The sequence below is a fragment of the Castanea sativa genome, chromosome 5 (genome assembly GCF_040712315.1).
Source record: "Castanea sativa cultivar Marrone di Chiusa Pesio chromosome 5, ASM4071231v1".
Taxonomy (NCBI): Eukaryota; Viridiplantae; Streptophyta; class Magnoliopsida; order Fagales; family Fagaceae; genus Castanea; species Castanea sativa.
Window position 1 is genome coordinate 20,270,510 of NC_134017.1, and position 19,477 is coordinate 20,289,986.

The following is a 19,477-nucleotide window of genomic DNA, read 5'->3' on the forward strand; positions in this document are numbered from 1 at the left end:
TATAACTTTCCCAAACCAAAATCTCAAACACCCAAAGACTCAAAGGGAATCACAACATTCACAAAATCCACAACGCACAATTTCAACATCAAAACCGTAAGCTACCATTACTGAATAAAAAATGCAAGCCCTCTTTCTCAGTCATAGCCTACTCATGCGGGCTAGACACAGATAGTACTGCAATGTTGGAGTTATGTAGATGTCGTTGGAAGGTTGAAGGCAAATGATATCATTTTTTGTCTGAGTGTATTTGAAATGGGATGGCATGAAAGGCTGTAAGCATGTGTATATAAAGGAGTAAAAGTGAAAAGTGTGAATGTAAATGCAAAACGATTTTTGTGTATGAGAGAGAGGAAAAGTCTTGAAACATTGAACCAAACGAAACAAATAGTAGATTTATAACATTGAATAAAAAATGTAACAAAAAGTAGTCTTAAAAAAAGGAAATAAAGAGTTTCTATTTTTAAATTTGTTCTTATCCCTGATGTGATTTAAGAGTATTTTGGTTCTCTTCCTAGAGTATGCCACATGGCAAAACCTAATGCTCTAAATACATTCTTATAACATTAAAATTTCATTCACACAAATGGACTAAGTCTTTAAGATCTTAAGAAATAATCAACAACCCTCTAAAGAGGATTACACATAAACTTGTCCTATAATACACAACAACTTCAAAACCACTTAGTTTCGTGAACATGCAAATAAGATTACACGTAATCTTAAATATAATAAACAAACCATATTAAGTCTATCCATATCTTCATTCACACAAATGGACTAACTCTTTCAAAATCTTAAGAAATAATCAACAACCCTCTAAAGAGGATTACACATAAACTTATCCTATAGCACACAACAACTTCAAAACCACTTAGTTTCATGAATATGCAAATAAGATTATATATAATCTTAAATATAATAAACAAATCACACCAAGTCTATCAATATCTTCATTCACACAAATGGACTAAGTCTTGAAGCTCTACAAGTATTGAAGTCCAAAAAGTGTAATCAACAAACATAACTCAACAATATCCAAATTTTCAAAAAATAATAAACACTCTCAATATGAATGTAAACCGCCTTATAACACCATGCAAGTCATCTGCTTTCTCTAACACAACACCATCGAAACCTTAAAAAAGACCAAAAGACTCCCTTAAACATTAAAATGACCAAAATACCCTTGAAACTTTAAAAAAATGGCCAAAATACCATCGAAACCTAAAATTTTGTTCATTTTTTTGTTTACTTACCTGACTGTATATTAAATTGGATTAGTAGTAGATGCTTAACAATATTGATGGACAATATTACTTAAGGAAAAAAAAGCACTTAGTAAGAATTGAATACAATTTTTTTTTTTTATTAAGAATGATCTCAATTGCAATAGTAGAACAAATACTATCTACAACAACACTACATATCATAGCAGATTTCAGCAAAAGGCTGGACTTAAACAACTCAAAAAATAACTAAGAAAAATTCCCAAATTTCATTTAAATAAAGAAAAAGGGAACATGTTGGATGATATTTTATTCAGAATAGAACCCCGATAACCTATCTACAAATAGTATTTGTTCATTCTACGTTAGCTTTAACAGCTTGGGAAGCATTTCATTAAAGTTTGTTGGTACAAGCAGGAGGGTTTTGCTTGCCCGAAACTGCAGGCTGGACATTAGCACAAGTGGAAGTAGCAGATCCTCCACCTCCCTTGTATGCAAGATCAATGTCAGAAAGCACCACTTGTTGGCATGGTACACTCTTACTGCAAATAAGATTCACAGCTTCCTTTGTTGAAGAAGTGCCACTAATTTTCTTGAAGCTAACATTGCTGATCTTAACTTTAGAGGGAGACTGAAAACAAACAGAAAAGCGCACCCAAGAATTTGATATTAGTATTTGTAATTGTTTTTACTTTTTTTAACCTTTAACATCGAAATTTGTGTACATATTTGTGATGTTTATAATAACCTGGTTTGAGCATTGATTGTTTGGGCAGTAGTTTTGATCAATAATGATAGGATTGGCAACATTGTTCATGATAACATTCTCAAAATGTATATCAGAAGCAACTCCAGAAGTGGAAGAAGGCCATGATTTGATTCTAACACCATTTTCTGTATTGCTAAGTGTGGCACCAATAACTCTGATTCCTGAAACAGGTTGTTCATTCTGGTACTTTCCAAGACTTCCAATGCTAATACCATGGCCAGGTCCACAAGTTACTTGGTTAACAGTAATATCTTGGCTTCCATCACCAATGGAGATGCAATCATCACCTGTTGCAATATTGGCATTGGTAATGTTAATCTGAGATGAATGTCCAATGTGGATTCCATCAGTGTTGGGGCTATCTGCAGGTGTAGTTATGGTAACATGTTGGAGTTGTAACATCTTGCATCCAAAAAGGTTGATGTGGAAAAATTTGCTGTCTTTTGATGTAATGTCTTGGACTATTGAATTTGTGACGTAGTCGAACCTTATATTCTGTTCATATTTACAAGTTAGATAAATTAAAACACTAAATATTAGCGCTTGAGTTTCATTTAAAAACATTTTAATCAATAAAATGCTAACAATTCTTTGATTATATAAAAATAAATAAAAATTTGTTTGGAACTAAATGTGATCATTAAATCAATATATATATATATATATATATATATATATATATATATATATATATATATATATATATAAATACTCTCTTCGTCCCAATTTGTTTGTCCTATTTGAAAAGTCAAACTTTTTAAGGGAACATCATATATTGTCTTTTCTGCTTTATAAAAATGTATAAGTTTACAAAACTACCCTTAAATAAATTTATCAGCTTTTTTTAAAAGAGTTATTCTTAATGAAGCAACTGAAAAGGAGCCCCAATTACATCGATTTTTTAAAATATTTGTTAGTTTTCTTTACAAATAATTTTGAAAATAAAGTAGGAGTATAATAGGAACATTAATAAACTAATAACTTTTATTTTTAAAAATAGGACAATATTTTGGGACATCCCAAAATAAAATAGAGGACAAACAAATTGGGACGGAGGGAGTAAGAAAAATGGTAAAGTCGTAGAAAATATTATTACATAAAAACTTACAAACTAATGTGTTTATGAACAATTCTTCATAGACCAATTGGTGAAATATCACTTTCATATTTAACCATTATTTTTTCTCTATTGCTTATAGTCACACAGGATAGTGTTGTGGCACAAAATGTTGTGTCCATACTCCATAAACTTTCTCATATATAAATTTTAAAATTAATTCTTTTATAAGTTGTGACACATCACCATACAAAACTTGTCAAATTATTTGTAAAACATTATTTAACATATAAATGTTTGAATTATTTTTTCGTAATGGGTAAAGTTTTTAAAGTTGTAGTGTCTATGTATATCTACACAAAAATTGATGGAAATGTAAATGCTAATTAGTTAAGATTGAAATCTTACATAAGGAAGAACGTTGCAGTTTTTGTCTTTGTTACACGTATTTTTTTGCCATGCTTGTTGTCCTTTGCCATCAAAAACTCCACCACCTGACACAGTGAGACCGTCGATATGTTGAAAAACAACCCAAGCATCTTTACCGTTGAAGGAGGCAACATCTAATGGGGCCTGTAAGGTTCCTTGAAGGTTAAACTCGATAGCACCTTTGCATGGACCCAACAAAGTCACTAAACCTAGTTTGTACACCCCTGCTGAAATCACAACTTTACTTCCTGCTACTGCGCACGCAGCTTTCCAAGCTTTTGTCAAAGCCTAAACACATTATAAAAAATCAAAATCAGTATATAATAATCATTTTGCATGTTAATGTTTTATCATCTGGTCATGACATTGATAAGTTTCTAGTGTAAACAGAGTTTAAACCTAAGTTCTCTTATTCAAAGTTAAAAGGCTTTACTAATTAAGTTAACTGGAACACACTCTTCATGTTAATTAAGTCTAGTTGATTACACTACACATATTTATACCTGGGTGATATCAGCATTAGGTTGTGCTCCATATGATTTAACATCAAAGACTTGCTGGGCATTGGTGGATGCCAACACCAATAGCAAGGAAATTGTTGCAATGCTTAAATTCTTTCCCATCTTATTGTTCTTTATTTCCTTTCTATTGCCAATTTGTTGTACGAAATGATGGTAACCACATTTGGTTTGAAGTTATTTATACTTCAGCACCTGAGCTCCACACCATTGAAACTACTTAACTAATATTAACTATTTTAATGCAAGGTCGCTAAGAACTCTCCTGTATATACTTCAGCTTCTGCACTATTATTAGTTTTTGTGCTTTCCCCTCCACTAATTAATTCTCGTTTTTTATTATTGAAGATAAGATTATTTACTTTTACATATCATCGTAACTTATTTGCTTTAAATGGCATACTGCTAGCCACCTAAAATTTGTACATTTTATCATGTAACCAAAGTGAATACTTCCATTAGTAAGGGGGAAAAAGTCTTGAAATCCATCATCTATCAAAATTGTCCAAATTTAGTATAGGCAGCATGCTTGTCTACGTTTTACAATAGCAAATAATGAAACCCCACCAATATTTTGTTTGTTTTTAGGTTTTGGGGGTAATTTGGTAATTATCTTTTGTTTTAGGGAGTATTTCTATCATTTTTAGGTTTCGAGAGGTAATTGTGTCATTTTTTAGGTTTAGGGATAATTTGAGGTTTACCCATAATAATTGGGTTGGACTGGGTTTGGGTTAGAAGTAATTAGTTATATGGGTAATAAATGGGTAAATGAGTTTTATATACCCAACCCAATTGCCCACCCATTTGACACCACTAGTATTGGGGATGAACCACCACTTAACTTGATTTGATTGAGTGAATGGGTTACGGATCTGCTGCCAATTGAATGGTTAATCAAATCTAGGTCTCTCAGGTTGTTGGTTGGGTGGGGCAGAATGTCAGGTGACCAGGTCTGGGCTACAATCGATAATGATAGTATCAAAGCAAAAAAAATCCAACCATTCTTTAACCACTTGTAGCCCAGATCAGCTAAGGTAGTAACACAATAATGAGTATTTTTGGGTTTATTTGATATGAACCCATACAATTGACTCAACAAGAAAATGAGAAAAAGAGAGATGAGAAACAAATAAAAGATACATTGATCAAAAATGATATTTTTGCAAGCATATCTATTATGTGACAAAAAATTAAACTTATTGTATTAGTTATGTGACAACATTTGAAACTCGAGTTTCACTGGAAACATAATCCCAAAAAAAAATCATCAAAACTTTTTTTCGCTATGAATCTAATCAAACACAGATATACAAATATGACTTCATATAACTAGTTTGTATGCTTTACACACACACACACACACACACTTGCTTAAAAAAAAAGAAAAAAAAGAAAAAAGAAAACAGACTTACTCAAGGGCAAAAGAAGGTTTGTCATTTTGCTCATACACATTTGGGTTCGCTTTGTTGACGTCCGAGCTATTGAATGTTTTTTGTTTTAGCAAAAAAGAACTGCTAATGGAACAAAAAATTATGGGGAATGGATTTTTTTTTTCTTTTCCCTTTGCACAGCAAGAAAGAAATAGGGAAGAGAGAAATTAGTGTTCTCCAAAATTAATTAGGTAAGTTGATGTTATCAACAATAATGATTAATTGGATAGTTGAGTGTTTATGCCGTTAGATCTCATAATAATCTACGATTTAAAAAAGATTGGGCTATAAATCAATCAAACAGTTTGAGCTCAATTAGGAAAATAACTTGTTTTATATTCGTTTGTTTGGAAAATAAGTCAAGCTCAAGCTCAAGTTTAAGCTTAACTACTAAACAATTCAAGCTCAAATATAATAATGTATTCATAAACATGATAATTCAATTTTGATGGGAACCCCTATATAGATAATAATTGTTGTAATGTTGCATATAGTTAGTTAGTTGGTTAGTTTGTTATAATTTCAAGCATGTTAATCACACTTAACACATGTTGAAATTATTAATGGAATAAGGCCATGTGGGCCAACAAAATAGATTTATGGTTCTGTAAATACCTACTTGTAATCACATTTCCATTATTGTAGAATAAAACCAACTTATTGCTAATTGTATTAGTGCATCTTTCTCTCTTAATCTCTTTCTTTCTCTATGGAGGATGACTACCTAGAATTAAGTCAACTTCTTTACAATTTCTATCAATTCCCCTACAATTCCTACCCATCACCATTAGGAACCACTAGGTTCCTAACAAGTGGTATCAGAGCCGTCGATCTTAAGACGAGCAATTGTGACCAAAGAAAACTTTTGAAAGAAATATAGCGGATGGGGAACAAAACTTCAGAAGATGTCAAGGATATTTCAGAAATGGTCAAGGCCTTGGCTAAATCTAAAAAAGCCATGAAAGTAAAGCTCTCAAGATTGCAAAAGGGTCTTGAGAACATGATGTGTGGGTTCTTTTTTTGGACAGTACCCAAGCCCAAGGTGGGAACAAGAATCTTGGGCCTTGTACTTGTTGTTTGGTAAATTGGGCTTAGTTCACTGCAGCTATATTGGGCTGATTAAGAACTAAATTGTGCATAAAACGTGGATCCTACAACACATGCATATTCAAACATGCAAATATATACATACTATAAAGTAAATGGCTGAGGAATAGTAAAGAAATAAAGAAAAAGCATGTTAGGACATCAGGGATCCTTAGAAAGATGAATGATATTTCATTATTTTTGAGTTTTGGTACATTAGGCCCTTCTTCCACCGGGATATGTCACAATGTCCAAATAAGTTCAAAATTTACAAACTTAAATAGCTCTTTGTAGGCTTCTATGACTTGTGAGGTTTGAATCCCTTTGAATCCAAGTGTATCCTCTAGTGCCTATTTTAGGATTCCTCACAGTATTTTCCCTCTCTACTCATTTTTTGAATTTTAAAGAAGTTTTTCAAAGGATCTTTTTGCTTTGATTCCTTATTGCTGAATGAATTTTGCTGATAGCTTGATCCCCTTTTATAGTACCTTTCTACGGTTTTTGGTGTACCATTGATTCCCTCCATTTGCTGTTTTGGATACCAAAACCAATGTTGTGTCAGCAACATTGGTGGCTAGTCATTTCCTCATTTTCTCACTATATTCTTCTTTTGGGGTTTTCATCTAAAAAGTCCCTAGCTAACCTTCCTCTTTTGGGGGGTCCTAGGGGCTAACTTTTAATCTTTTTTCCAAGGCTTCTAGAGAGGCCTTTTAGAATCTCCATTTTGGCTGCCTCATCCTTTATTATTATTTTTTTCTCTAAATAGGCATATTCCACCCTATCAGGCTGAAAGATCCTCAGCCACCTTCTTTTATGGTTCACCTTGCTGCTCTTCTCGAGGTACCAGGCTTCCCTTCATAGGCGCTGGTTCCTAAGTCATCAGCTATTTCTAAAGTATTTTCTTTTGAGTTGCAGGCAGTTGATGGGGCATGTCTTTCTTCATTCCTTGTGCCCATGAGCATGCTTCCCTGAGCTGTCCAACTCCTAGCTGATTGTTTCTTGCACTTCCTAAGGATCCCCTCCCTGGTTTTGGCAACTCCTCGATATCCTGGTCCAATCTCTTTCTAGGCTCCTTGGGGGTTCTTCTTACAAAAGTTGGGCCAAGCTTCCTCTACTTTTTCTTCCTTCTCTAAGACTCAAGGCTTACCCATTCATGAGCTTGGGCTTTTTTTTACCCATTTTAAATGGGCCTTGGCTCACGGATTGCGCCTTTCTTATCCTTGAGGGCTCATTAGTTTTGGATTTCAATACTTGTAATATTTTGGACCTCAACATGATGGAAGAGGAGTTGCAACTTCTTGAAGGTACAAGTGACAAGTTTCAAGTTGCTGAATCAATAAAAATTGCCTCTAAATTGGAGGTGCAAGCGAAATTGAAATTGGTCACTCGTTAAGCCAAGAGCATGAAAGGGGGCTTTTGAACCATAAGGCTTCGCCATCTCTTGATGTAGAGCAAACAAAGCTTGAAGCTGTGTCAGATGTATGCGATGGGCAATTCTTTATCTCTTCCAAAGTATCCATCGAATCAGATGCTTGTTTTTTAGCAAATAAAATTGATATGAGATCATCAAATAATGTGTTGCCAAAACAAGAAGTGTGGGTTCCATCATCAATTCTTGGAAGTAATATGAGATCATCAACTTTCATTATTGGTCCAATGCCAAACCTATCAAGCCTATTAGTTCTGTAGCCCATCACGTCTATCAAGATTTGTATATAATTCCATTCGACTATGATTTGGAGTGTAATAGAAATGAGGCTTTCCAACACAAATCAAGGAAGGAACATTCCCTTGATCAAATTGTTTTGGGACCAATCTGGAGTGCAACAAGATTCACTTTGATTGGTGCAATCGCTTTTTGTGATTCTTGAGCTAATGATCGAAGAGTAAAGGTTGAAAGAATTTTTGCTGACAATGTGATCAAATGCTTGGAAGTATTTGATGTGGGCAACAGTCAAGATACTTTGGCGAATTAGGTTAGTGGTCGATTTCCCCTCATGAAGGTGTCATTTCAAGCAACACCTTGTGGACAAGGTGTTTTGAAGGGGAGGGAAATGATAGGAACCCCTATATAGATAATTATTGTTGTAATGTTGCATTTAGTTAGTTAGTTGGTTAGTTAGTTACAATTCCAAGATTGTTAATCACATTTAACACATGTTGGAATTATTAATGCACTTGGGGAATAATATGATCATTGGGATAAGGCCATGTGGGCCAATATAATAGTTTTATGGTTCTATAAATACCTACTTATAATCACATTTCTATTATTGAAGAATAAAACCAACTCATTGCTTAATGCATTAGTGCATTTTTCTCTCTTAATCTTTGTCTTTCTCTATGGAGGGTGACTACCTTGAATTAAGTCAATTTCCTTACACTTTCCATCAATTCCATAATAATAATAATAATAATAATAATAATAATAATAATAATAATAATAATAATAATAAAAAATTAGTTTTATGTTATCCCCCATTTGGTTTCAAAATAGGGGATACCATATAAGCATATACCAGGAACCAAACTTATGGGAAAAACCAAGTAAGATTTTTATTTTTATAAATTGAGTATGACAATCATGAACTCCCACCTTTGGGTGCAGCAGAGTAGAAGTGTTTTGACTCGCAAAAATAATAATAAAATATAATTGTTTTGAACTTCAGTTTGAAAGGAAGTCCTTTGTACTTTAATTTTATATGAATTATTAATTGAAGGCCTGTGTTGTGCCTTACATGGTGTTAGGGTCATAATTATTATTTGTTGGTATATTCTTAGACAAAATGCATTTTACTTGTAATTTAGTAGATCTAAGATGTGTAGTGTGTTAAGAAATCAAAACAAGTGTTATCATTGAAAACATGAAGATTGAACCAAAAAACAAGTGAAGAAAAGTTGAAATAGTGAACCTCGACATTAGTCATGACACAAGCTCACCACTAGCATCTATCGAGATTAAATGATAGAACTTGACATAAACTCATATCTCTTGATCTATTTAGCTATGCATATCTAGAATTCTCATATTAGAATTTTTGCCCATGATGATCTCATGCGAGAGTGCATGTAGTCTTGTCAAGTGATGCTTTAATTTTGAATTTAGCCTTTTTTTACCTCTTTAATTGATTTTTTTTTTTTTTTTACTATTACCCAAAAGTTCACATTAAATTATTTTACTACTATCTCATTAATGGTCTAAGCTTACGTCGCATCTTTCTCTATTCTTCATGTCTTTTAGCATACTCACTATTTTAATATTTAAAAAAAAAGAAAAAAAAAAGTAAGGATGAATAGTAATAACTAGCCCGATAAGATCCTAGAGAGAGATAGAGAGATACAAAAATGTTGTGGATTGTTAAATAAAATGCACTATTTCACTATATATTACCAAAATAAATGACCTAAGACTAACAAAACATTTGAAAGAGAGAAAAAGATGAATCTAAGGGGTTATCACCTTTGTTATACTGGCCTCCCAACACCACCATCAAGATAATGAAACTCCTACGGGTATTTTTTTTTTTTTTTTTAATTAGGGGCTTAAATATGATTTAGGTTTAGGTAATTTGGTTGAATAATTTTTGTTTTGAATATATAAGTAGAGATAATATTTGATGCGCAATGTAATACCATATTCTACCATGGTTTAATTTTAAATCATCTATAAGACACATGCATGCACACTTGCCCACACCATGTCTTAATACTGTGCTATTGATGAGTGAAAGATGGCCAGAAAGTTGGACATACTTTTATTTCATGGTATGAAATATGTGAACACAACACAAATTAGTTGATTTTCAAGGTTCTGTTACTCTTTTGCATTTATTTTTGGTTTCGTGATTTAAAAAAAAAAAAAAAAAATCTTACCTTAAGAAGGCTACAAATATGCAGTGAAACTGCTAAACTAATTTTTAATATTCAAAATGTATATGTTTCTTGACTCTAATTTAGTTTACTTTTTCTTTATAATATATGTACAATATTATCTAAAATTTTCTTACATAAAATATCACAAAATTATTTGTGCAACATACTAGTCTTACAAATAGTATATCAATTTGAAGGTTGCTAACTACATATGGTATTTTGCTTCTAATTGATCTGGATTTCTCAGCTATACGAAGTAGCTTATTCTTCAGGTTGGAAGTGATGGAAGCAACTAACTCACAGATTCTCTCACAAAACAATTATGGAGCTTGTCAGAAAAACATTTGTAGTAATATTTCAAGGCTCAGCCATTTGGTACCCCCGGTAGGATCACATTGAGGGGACCTGGGAAGCAAATATGAGGAACTAGGAAAAGACATATAAAAGAGATAGCTGAGTTTTATCTCACTATAAGCACTAGCATCAGGTGTGTTAAATGCTAAATTTTTAGCATTTAACACACCAAACAATAAAAACCACTTATTAGAGCATCCACAACGATAAATCTCATCACATCCTATTTTACCATCCCAAAAAGCAACTTTATCAATTATACCATACAATTTTTCAATACACCTAACATCCCAAAACTGTATTTTTTTCCCAGTTTATTTAAATATTCTTTTTTATTATTTTTTTACTATTTCTCTTTTCCTTTTCGTCTCTCTCCCTCAACCTCTAGCTCAAGAACAAATAAGTAAAAAAAAAAAACAACCAACAAGGTCTCTCATAGGCTTAACGCCACCACCGTTAAACCACCGTCAAACCAAAACCAAATTAAACCACCATCAAACAACGCCACCACCCTAAAGCAACGCCATCACCATCAAACCAAAACCAAAACTACATAAAATATCACAAAATTATTTGTGCAACATACTAGTCTTACAAATAGTATATCAATTTGAAGGTTGCTAACTACATATGGTATTTTGCTTCTAATTGGTCTGGATTTCTCAGCTATACGAAGTAGCTTATTCTTCAGTTTGGAAGTGATGGAAGCAACTAACTCACAGATTCTCTCACAAAACAATTATGGAGCTTGTCAGAAAAACATTTGTAGTAATATTTCAAGGCTCAGCCATTTGGTACCCCCGGTAGGATCACATTGAGGGGACCTGGGAAGCAAATATGAGGAACTAGGAAAAGGCATATAAAAGAGATAGCTGAGTTTTATCTCACTATAAGCACTAGCATCAGGTGTGTTAAATGCTAAATTTTTAGCATTTAACACACCAAACAATAAAAACCACTTATTAGAGCATCCACAACGATAAATCTCATCCCATCCTATTTTACCATCCCAAAAATCAACTTTATCAATTATACCATACAATTTTTCAATACACCTAACATCCCAAAACTGTATTTTTTTCCTAGTTTATTTAAATATTCTTTTTTATTATTTTTTTACTATTTCTCTTTTCCTTTTCGTCTCTCTCCCTCAACCTCTAGCACAAGAACAAATAAGTAAAAAAAAAAAAAAACAACCAACAAGGTCTCTCATAGGCTTAACGCCACCACCGTTAAACCACCGTCAAACCAAAACCAAATTAAACCACCATCAAACAACGCCACCACCCTAAAGCAACGCCATCACCATCAAACCAAAACCAAAACTACATAAAAAAAAAAAAAAAACCATCAAACTATCAAACCCAACGATCAACCCATTCAAAAGAAATAACTATCGGAGCCATCAGAGCTTCGATTCAAACCCATTTAAACCCATCAAAGCCATCACCAGCAAACCCATTAAAAAAAATCACCAGCAAACCTAGCCCTCATGCCGATCCAAACCCAGCCCTCATGTCAATCCAAACCCAGCTCGCCAATCCATGCCAATCCAAACCCACCATCAACCGCTCCTAGCCCACCACCATGCCCAGATCAACCCATAACCCTCACGCCCAGATCAACACAGAAACCCACAAATCCATAGCAACCCCATCAAAATCCATAAAAAAACCCATTAGAATCCATAGCAAACTGATCTGAGATAGAGAGGAAGGAAGTGCTAAGATTGTATGGGTTTCGGGTTTGAAGAGGAGAGAGCAGAACGAAGTAGAGAGAAATTGGAGAGAGAAAGCGAAATGAAATGAGAGAGAAGATGCAACAGACAAATAAAAAACTAATTTTTATTATGCAATACTACTATAATAACATCTTACATATAAAATGGTACTGTAGCAAGATTGTAAATTTTTTTGTAATGAGATGATTTTGCAAGTTCCGCTGGTGTTTAAGGCTTAGATGCTAAATACTAGTGGCATATGACATTTGCAAGTTCCATTGCTAATGCTCTAATGAAATGTGCCAAATGCCAAAATAATTTGGCACAAGCTCAATTCTAAATACTAGCATGGTATAAATATTGGTTATTTTTTTATTCCAACTTTCTCTCTCTTCATGATTGTTGATATTAATTTATATTATTTTAACTTTTTCTCTCTTACCATGTCTTCAATGCTTTTGGGAACAATAAAAAAGAATTAAAAATAATAAAGAAAGAATATTTAACTAAAATAGTAAAAAAAAATAGAATATGTGATGTAGAGTGTATTGTAAAGTAATGTATTAAAATAGATAAAATAACTTTTTGATGTGTCAAAATAACCTTTTTTTAAGAATGCCTGATGCTAATGCTTTGCTATATAAGTGCAATAAAGTATAGTTTTATTTATTTATTTATTATTTTTTTATACAAGATAGAATTTCTAGTTTAGCCTAATCTAAGTGTATATGTGTGTGAAACTCCCTCCTAGAGATTTGAATCCCGACCCTTACTCTCTACACCCTATAAGCACTTATACTTGTAGAGTGACTATCGCACCAAAGGTATATGGTGGTGCAGTAAAGTATAGTTGGATAAGAAAAAAAAAACATACTTTTGGAGATCAGATTTTGATTTGAAATGGTAATTCTGGTAAACTCAAAATCTTTCCTGCTGAAAGGTTAAATTGTTCAGTCATGTCCCTCTATCTGCGTGTATAAACAAGGGATCATTATATTTGATACGAACAGAAAATTTTATGCTTTTATCTTGTTTTCATCTTATAATATGTAAGTTTGTATAATACATTAGTCTCCAGTCCAATTCATGATGGGTCTAGTTGATGGGGCTACCTCTTTCTGGCTTTGAGACTTGGAATTCCACCCAGGTCCCTTTCGAATTGAATCAAAGATTTCTTGTTAGGAGATTCCTTTAAACGTCAATATCTTGCATGGTGATTGAAAAGAAAATAACTTGACATGATCATCTAATGTTCCTGTAAAGTAATGGCATTTTTACTGATGCAGAACCAAGTGTTTTTTTTTTTTTTTTTTAAGCCACACACTACATCAGCACCTAAATGTAATGAGGGAAGGTCTCGCACTTGATGGAAAGGTGTCCTCAAAGTTTGGAACTAAAATTTTCATCATTGATGCATTTCTGTAGTTAGAAGGAATTAGGTATTGATAAGAGAAAATTTGGTATATTTGTTTCGCTCATATGTGCACCAGCGTGTTTCGGCATCCTGGGGAATTGAATTTGATCATTGTGTCCAACATAACATTTGAACCATAAGTTCATTTTTTAACAGATTCTGTAAAATATTAAATGTTAAAGAACCAAAGTGCATTGCATGTGCAACTAAATTAGCCTACAAAAGCAGTACAACTTGTTCACAAACTTTGTTCATTTACAAGAAAAAAAAAAGAAGATTTTGTGTGAGAAATTTCTTTACAGATACTGGAAGTACCTCATATACCTCAAAAGAGTATTATGCAAACCAAAATGCCGATTTAGATATAAGAGGTAATCTGGAACTTTAACAAATGACCTGGTTCTGAAAAATGAGCATGTTGTTACAAATAATGTCAAGATGACCTTGATTTCATTGGTTACTTCTCTCTTGAAATTGTGGAGAGTCAAACTGAACAACAAAGTATTTTTCTTCTTTTATCTTGAGTTTCATTGTTTAGATGCATTGCACTTGACTTTGCGGGGTTTGCTTTTGCCAGTCTTTTTGCTGCAAAAGGTAGAACTGAATGAATTGGTCCAGTTCTTGCTGATTCAAATTCTCAAGAATAACTCTTAATGAAAAGTATAGGACTTCCAAGCTAATGATATTATCATATCTGGTAGGATGAAGGAAACTACTCATTCCAAATGCTTGTATTTCCTAGAATCTTAACCATGTAATACTAATGTTCTGCAATGGTGCATGCTTCGATGTATGCAAACATATCTGCTTATATTTTGCAACTTTTCTAGATATTGAAGTGAATGCCAGAATGGACAATTGTAAGGATGCTATCCTAACTGTGCTCATCTACCGACGCTTGCATAATGGAGCCAAAGCCTTCTACTGATGTTATGAATCTAAAATTTACCTATTTCATAGAAGAGATCGTTGATGTTTTGTGAAGTTTTTGCAGATGTTTCAATGAAAAGCATCCCATTTTCTTGAGCAAATTGGTCCCCCTCCTGTAAATTTACAAGAACAAAATGAGGAATATACATCTGGATACACGAATCATAAATATATGTGGTACATCAAACCATCCTGAATTACAATCCTAATCAACAAGCAAGGGTACATGGATTAGACAGAGTATAACCAAGGATAGACTTAAACATGTTAAAGTGCTGATGCAAATTTATTAGAAAAATGAAAAGATGGAGAAGTGTTGAGACCTAATATTTTATTGATCATGATAGTGTGTTGAAGCCAACCACACAACTATGTGTTGGATGAACGACATATCAACTTTAGTGACTGAAAGATTAAGAATTCAATCATCATAATCCTGAAGGAAAAGAAGGGATGGGATCTTATAAGTACCTCAGTCTCAACCTCTCTCTTTGCTTCCAAGTCAGATTTGTTTCCAACCAATGCCATCACCAGATTTTGATTTCCTGAAAATAGTGATATGGAAAATAACATAATGTGCCATGTATCAACAATAGCTAAACAATCGTCCTAATAAATTAGTTCATTCCTTTTAAGTATCATACAAGGTCTACACATGTATCTATACAGGGAAAAAGCTAAATGATGATTTAGACAAATAGTTGCAGTCACAAGTCACATTTGAATTTGTGACTGCTGGGGTTCAAAAAGAGAGAGTAAAGATTACTGAAACAAAAGAAAGATGTAGATTATACCATCTTAAACTAAAAGATACTGTCAAGTGGGCCAACCAATTTGGATGGCAAGAGAAAGTACCCACTAAGTCTAAAAAAGCAACCGCAAAATATGTCACTCTTCTACATGGCTTATACATGTAACGACAACATGTAATCATCAGCCCTCTAAAATCATGTGACAAGGCTGTATGTGTCATATATCCAATAAAATTTTTGCAATATAAACAGAACCTGAAGATTTCACAAATGGCATAGAAGTATAACAAGTAATGAATGCTTTTTGCATAAGAAAGATATGCAATTCATCATACTCTAAATACTTGAATTGTGAAGGATCAATATTGTCAGATAAAAGAACATGATGAGAGCACCTATTTTGGTTAACTCACCTTGTCTTTGCAGTTCTTGAACCCATTTTTTAGCTCGAATAAATGTATCCTGAAGCCAAAACACCATATAAAAGGGTTAAGACTTTACAAATAAGGCATAACAGAATCTGGTATAACCAGTACTAAAATAAATGTTCATAAAAAAAAAGTACTAAAATAAATGAAAAACATATAAGATTTAGGCTTCCTTTGAATTAGTATTAGTTGAATCCACAGCCATAAAATAGATTGGCAAGCATAGGCAGTCTATAATAAACTCAGGATCAAGAGATAACTTCACAATCATTTATGAGTCCCTTACACTTGACTGATAATACCTTGAAAATCATGATTTTTTACTAAAGCCAATTCATTGTACCATATTTCACTGAGAGGGGAGATGATTGAGTATGATAAATACAAAATACATCTCATAGCCACGGCCATCAGTACAGACACAGAGTATCTGTGAAAGAAAAGGTGGGGATAATTTTTTTGAAAGGATATATGTGGAGGGAGGGAAATGCATGACATAGTTGTTCTAAGATGTGGCTTCACAAGGAATCTATAGTATAGGACTGGACCAGTATAGAATCTGTGGTATATGGCTACTAATTACATTTCTCATCCTTTTCTAATCCTGTGTATGCATAATAGGTAAGTATTATAAGAATAACAGATTGCTGTTCTCTTCTGTATGAATAACATAGGGAGGACGAATAGTCCAACTAAGAATTACAAAATCATGTCAATTTCCAGCGAAGCAATTAATTATATTGCAATAAAAGTTGCAAGTAAGTACTATATTCATGAATTCAATCATCAGTATTTTTAACACTTTAGTTGATTACTTGCCATTTAATTCATTATGGTAATCCTGAAGCTTCTGAATCCATCCATAGCTCTAAATAATGAAATTCAACCACGATAATTTTAACAAATAAGTACCATGCTTGATATGTCATACACAACTACAGCTGCCGCTGCACCCCGATAATACATAGGAGCCAAGCTATGATATCGCTCTTGTCCTGCTGTATCCCATATATCAAACTTCACCGTGGCTTCAGCCAAGGATAGTATCTGAGTGAAAAATGCTGCTCCAATGGTTGGTTCCTGCATTTACTAATGTCATTGTCTAGGGTCCTCAGCAGTGAAATGCATCGATGAAGGACCAAAAATAAAAAACTTTTGAGTAAACAGGAGATAAAATGGACCTGATTATCAAAAAACTGGCCTTTAACAAATCTTAAGACTAAACTGGTCTTCCCAGTTCCCATGTCTCCTAGAAGCACCTGTAGAAATTTTTTTTTTCGGTTGTTAGGATGATACACAACTTATTAGACAAATTATCAGGTAAAGTTTCAAGCTAAATTACAAATTCAAAATGAAGAGTAACTTAATGTTATTTATTCTAGAAAATCAGGTCAAGAATCACAACGTTCACCAGAAGTTCTTCTCCATCTAGGTCTAAACATTGAAGCAATAATTTTTTAAGAAGGACAGGATACAGAGCGAAGAACAACAAAAAATCAGAAGATTCTTCTGTTATGCTGCTAATTCAAATCGGTTTTTACAGCATATATTAAGTTTGTTTACATAAATGTATAAAGTATTAATACGTGCCTTAATGTGACCAAGCACTCTTAAATTCAGCAGAACTCACATGGTTGCGGGTAATCAAGTATTTCAACTTGTGGAAATTATCAATATAGTGATATACTCTTTTATGGGCTAGGCTCCCAACTTTTGACAAAAATGTCCAGAGAAAGAACAGAACCAAGAGAAGTACATTGTAAAGCAAGAGCGCAACCCAGAATTGAGTAACTAAGACAACAAACTATAACTTATAAAATCCCCAGGAGGTATGTGTTGTTCAGATGATTTGTCATTTCAGAAACGAGGTCTTTCCTAGAAGGGGGAAATTAGCTTCTGAGTGGATATCAGCGTTTAAGGTGAGAAAAGCAGGGTGGGATTTAAAGACAGCAGAAAAGCAAAGAAAAACTAGGATATCAAACATTCTGCAGTTGTGGAAACTGGAATGTTCTCTGGCTCATAGTATTTTTTCTTGCAAATCATCATAAATGGGGCATTTTCAAGAATGGCAAACATCATCAATCCAAACTGATAAATATACTGAAATCCAAATATTTTGGTACAATACCATTGAATCCAATTTCTTAAGCAACCTAACTCTAATAAAAGTTACATAGCTTTATGCTCTGTGCCATGCAATCAATTTGAAACCTGACCATTTACATTATCTACTGGCACCTTTTTTACTGTCTTGAGCATCTGTACCCACAAATTATCATTCAAGATCATTATTTTTTCCCCATTCAATATACCAAATTGACTTTTTTTTTTTTTTTTTTTAAATATATATAAAAAAATTGCTAAATAAATGAAACTAAAAAACACATCATACCTGCACATATGGACTATTCAAGTATAAACATAAACATAAAAAATAATGATTTCAGGTCGGGATGTATAAGGTAACAAAAGAAAGAAAACAAAAAAAATTAAAGAATGGCTCAAGAACAAAAGGGTAAGACATACCCACCAGCTTGGCTTGTATAATCTTGTTGCCAGGTTTGGCCATTTCGATTACTTTGATGAAAACTGTAAAGCTCTAGAAAAAGAGGGCCTTAAGAGTCTTAGGACTTAAGTTTAGAGAGAGAGAGAGAAAAAAAGAACGAGAGAAGATGTTGCTGGTTGGAAAAAAAAAAAATTTTATGAAGAAGTTATGATAGAAGTAACTCAATGAAGTAGAAGAAAAGGGTTAGCATAAGAATGGTAGTTTTGTTGACTGGTAGGTTTGCGGTTGCACAAGTCTCACTAAAGGCAGTTGCTTCTTTAATTTGTACTACTTTCATAAATTGATAATAATTGTTTTTCTACCTTTGAAAAGCATTCTCTACTTCCTATAACCCAACAACAGTGTGGTTCATGTGCCATGATGGCCCATGGTGTATTATGTATGCTTCCATTGGATATTATGGGACCTAGTATCTCTACCTATGTACAACTCATGACTTATGACTCATGTAGGAGACAAACAAGAGTTACAAAATCCTAGGATTGGTGGTTTACTATTTACTATTATCCCCAAAAAAACTCATGTAGGAGACAAACAAGAGTTACAAAATCCTAGGATTGGTGGTTTACTATTTACTATTATCCCAAAAAAAAAAAAAAAAAAAAAAAGAAAAAAAAAGGAAGAAGAAAGATTGGTGGTTTACTACCACAGGATGGGTCCAAGGGGGCTGGGTCGAATAGTCGGAGCTGTATTGTAGCTTAGTGATTTCTAATCATAGAAAAAAAAAATTGATGGATTATTATTTTATTTTCAAGGGTGGATTGGTGGTTTATTGTCACTTTGAGATTGCTATGATTTTATATGTTTTATAAATAACTAAACTAGTTGATAATCCATAAGTTAGGTGCAATACACGGAAAAGTTCAACATAATATAATTTTTTAAAATTTTGTCTAAATATAAAATTTGGATAATTATAGTA

General features: G+C 33.1%; 2 protein-coding genes across 3 annotated transcripts; both read right to left on the reverse strand.

The window, feature by feature from the left end:
* Nucleotides 1-1,481: 1,481 nt before the first annotated feature.
* Nucleotides 1,482-4,110, reverse strand: LOC142633506 (exopolygalacturonase-like). Its single transcript, XM_075807747.1, has 4 exons — nucleotides 3,988-4,110; nucleotides 3,464-3,772; nucleotides 1,978-2,493; nucleotides 1,482-1,860 (listed from the first exon to the last, which is right to left on the reverse strand). Exons 1-4 carry the CDS (start codon nucleotides 4,105-4,107, stop codon nucleotides 1,624-1,626), a joined length of 1,182 nt encoding a protein of 393 aa, XP_075663862.1. The 5' UTR covers nucleotides 4,108-4,110; the 3' UTR covers nucleotides 1,482-1,623.
* A 9,938-nt stretch (nucleotides 4,111-14,048) lies between these two features.
* On the reverse strand, nucleotides 14,049-18,715 carry LOC142633612 (ras-related protein RHN1-like). 2 transcript variants are annotated; one of them, XM_075807853.1, is made up of 7 exons: nucleotides 18,520-18,715; nucleotides 17,171-17,248; nucleotides 16,902-17,069; nucleotides 15,975-16,023; nucleotides 15,281-15,354; nucleotides 14,829-14,922; nucleotides 14,049-14,464 (listed from the first exon to the last, which is right to left on the reverse strand). In XM_075807853.1, exons 1-7 carry the CDS (start codon nucleotides 18,556-18,558, stop codon nucleotides 14,364-14,366), a joined length of 603 nt encoding a protein of 200 aa, XP_075663968.1. In that variant the 5' UTR covers nucleotides 18,559-18,715; the 3' UTR covers nucleotides 14,049-14,363. The 2 variants fall into 2 exon arrangements, with proteins under 2 accessions (XP_075663968.1, XP_075663969.1); XM_075807854.1 differs by having other exon boundaries at nucleotides 18,516-18,693.
* Nucleotides 18,716-19,477: the final 762 nt, after the last annotated feature.

Excerpts from the sequence above, each read along its gene's own strand:
- LOC142633506 (XM_075807747.1), bottom strand. The coding sequence starts at position 4,107 with ATGGGAAAGAATTTAAGCATTGCAACAATTTCCTTGCTATTGGTGTTG. Across the intron at positions 3,773-3,987 it reads CTAATGCTGATATCACCCAG|GCTTTGACAAAAGCTTGGAA; the intron begins GTATAAATATGT and ends TAATGTGTTTAG. Across the intron at positions 1,861-1,977 it reads ACAATCAATGCTCAAACCAG|TCTCCCTCTAAAGTTAAGAT; the intron begins GTTATTATAAAC and ends GTTTGTTTTCAG.
- LOC142633612 (XM_075807853.1), bottom strand. The coding sequence starts at position 18,558 with ATGGCCAAACCTGGCAACAAGATTATACAAGCCAAGCTG. Across the intron at positions 17,249-18,519 it reads AGATTATACAAGCCAAGCTG|GTGCTTCTAGGAGACATGGG; the intron begins GTGGGTATGTCT and ends AAATTTCTACAG. Across the intron at positions 14,465-14,828 it reads CGATCTCTTCTATGAAATAG|CAAAAAGACTGGCAAAAGCA; the intron begins GTAAATTTTAGA and ends TACCTTTTGCAG.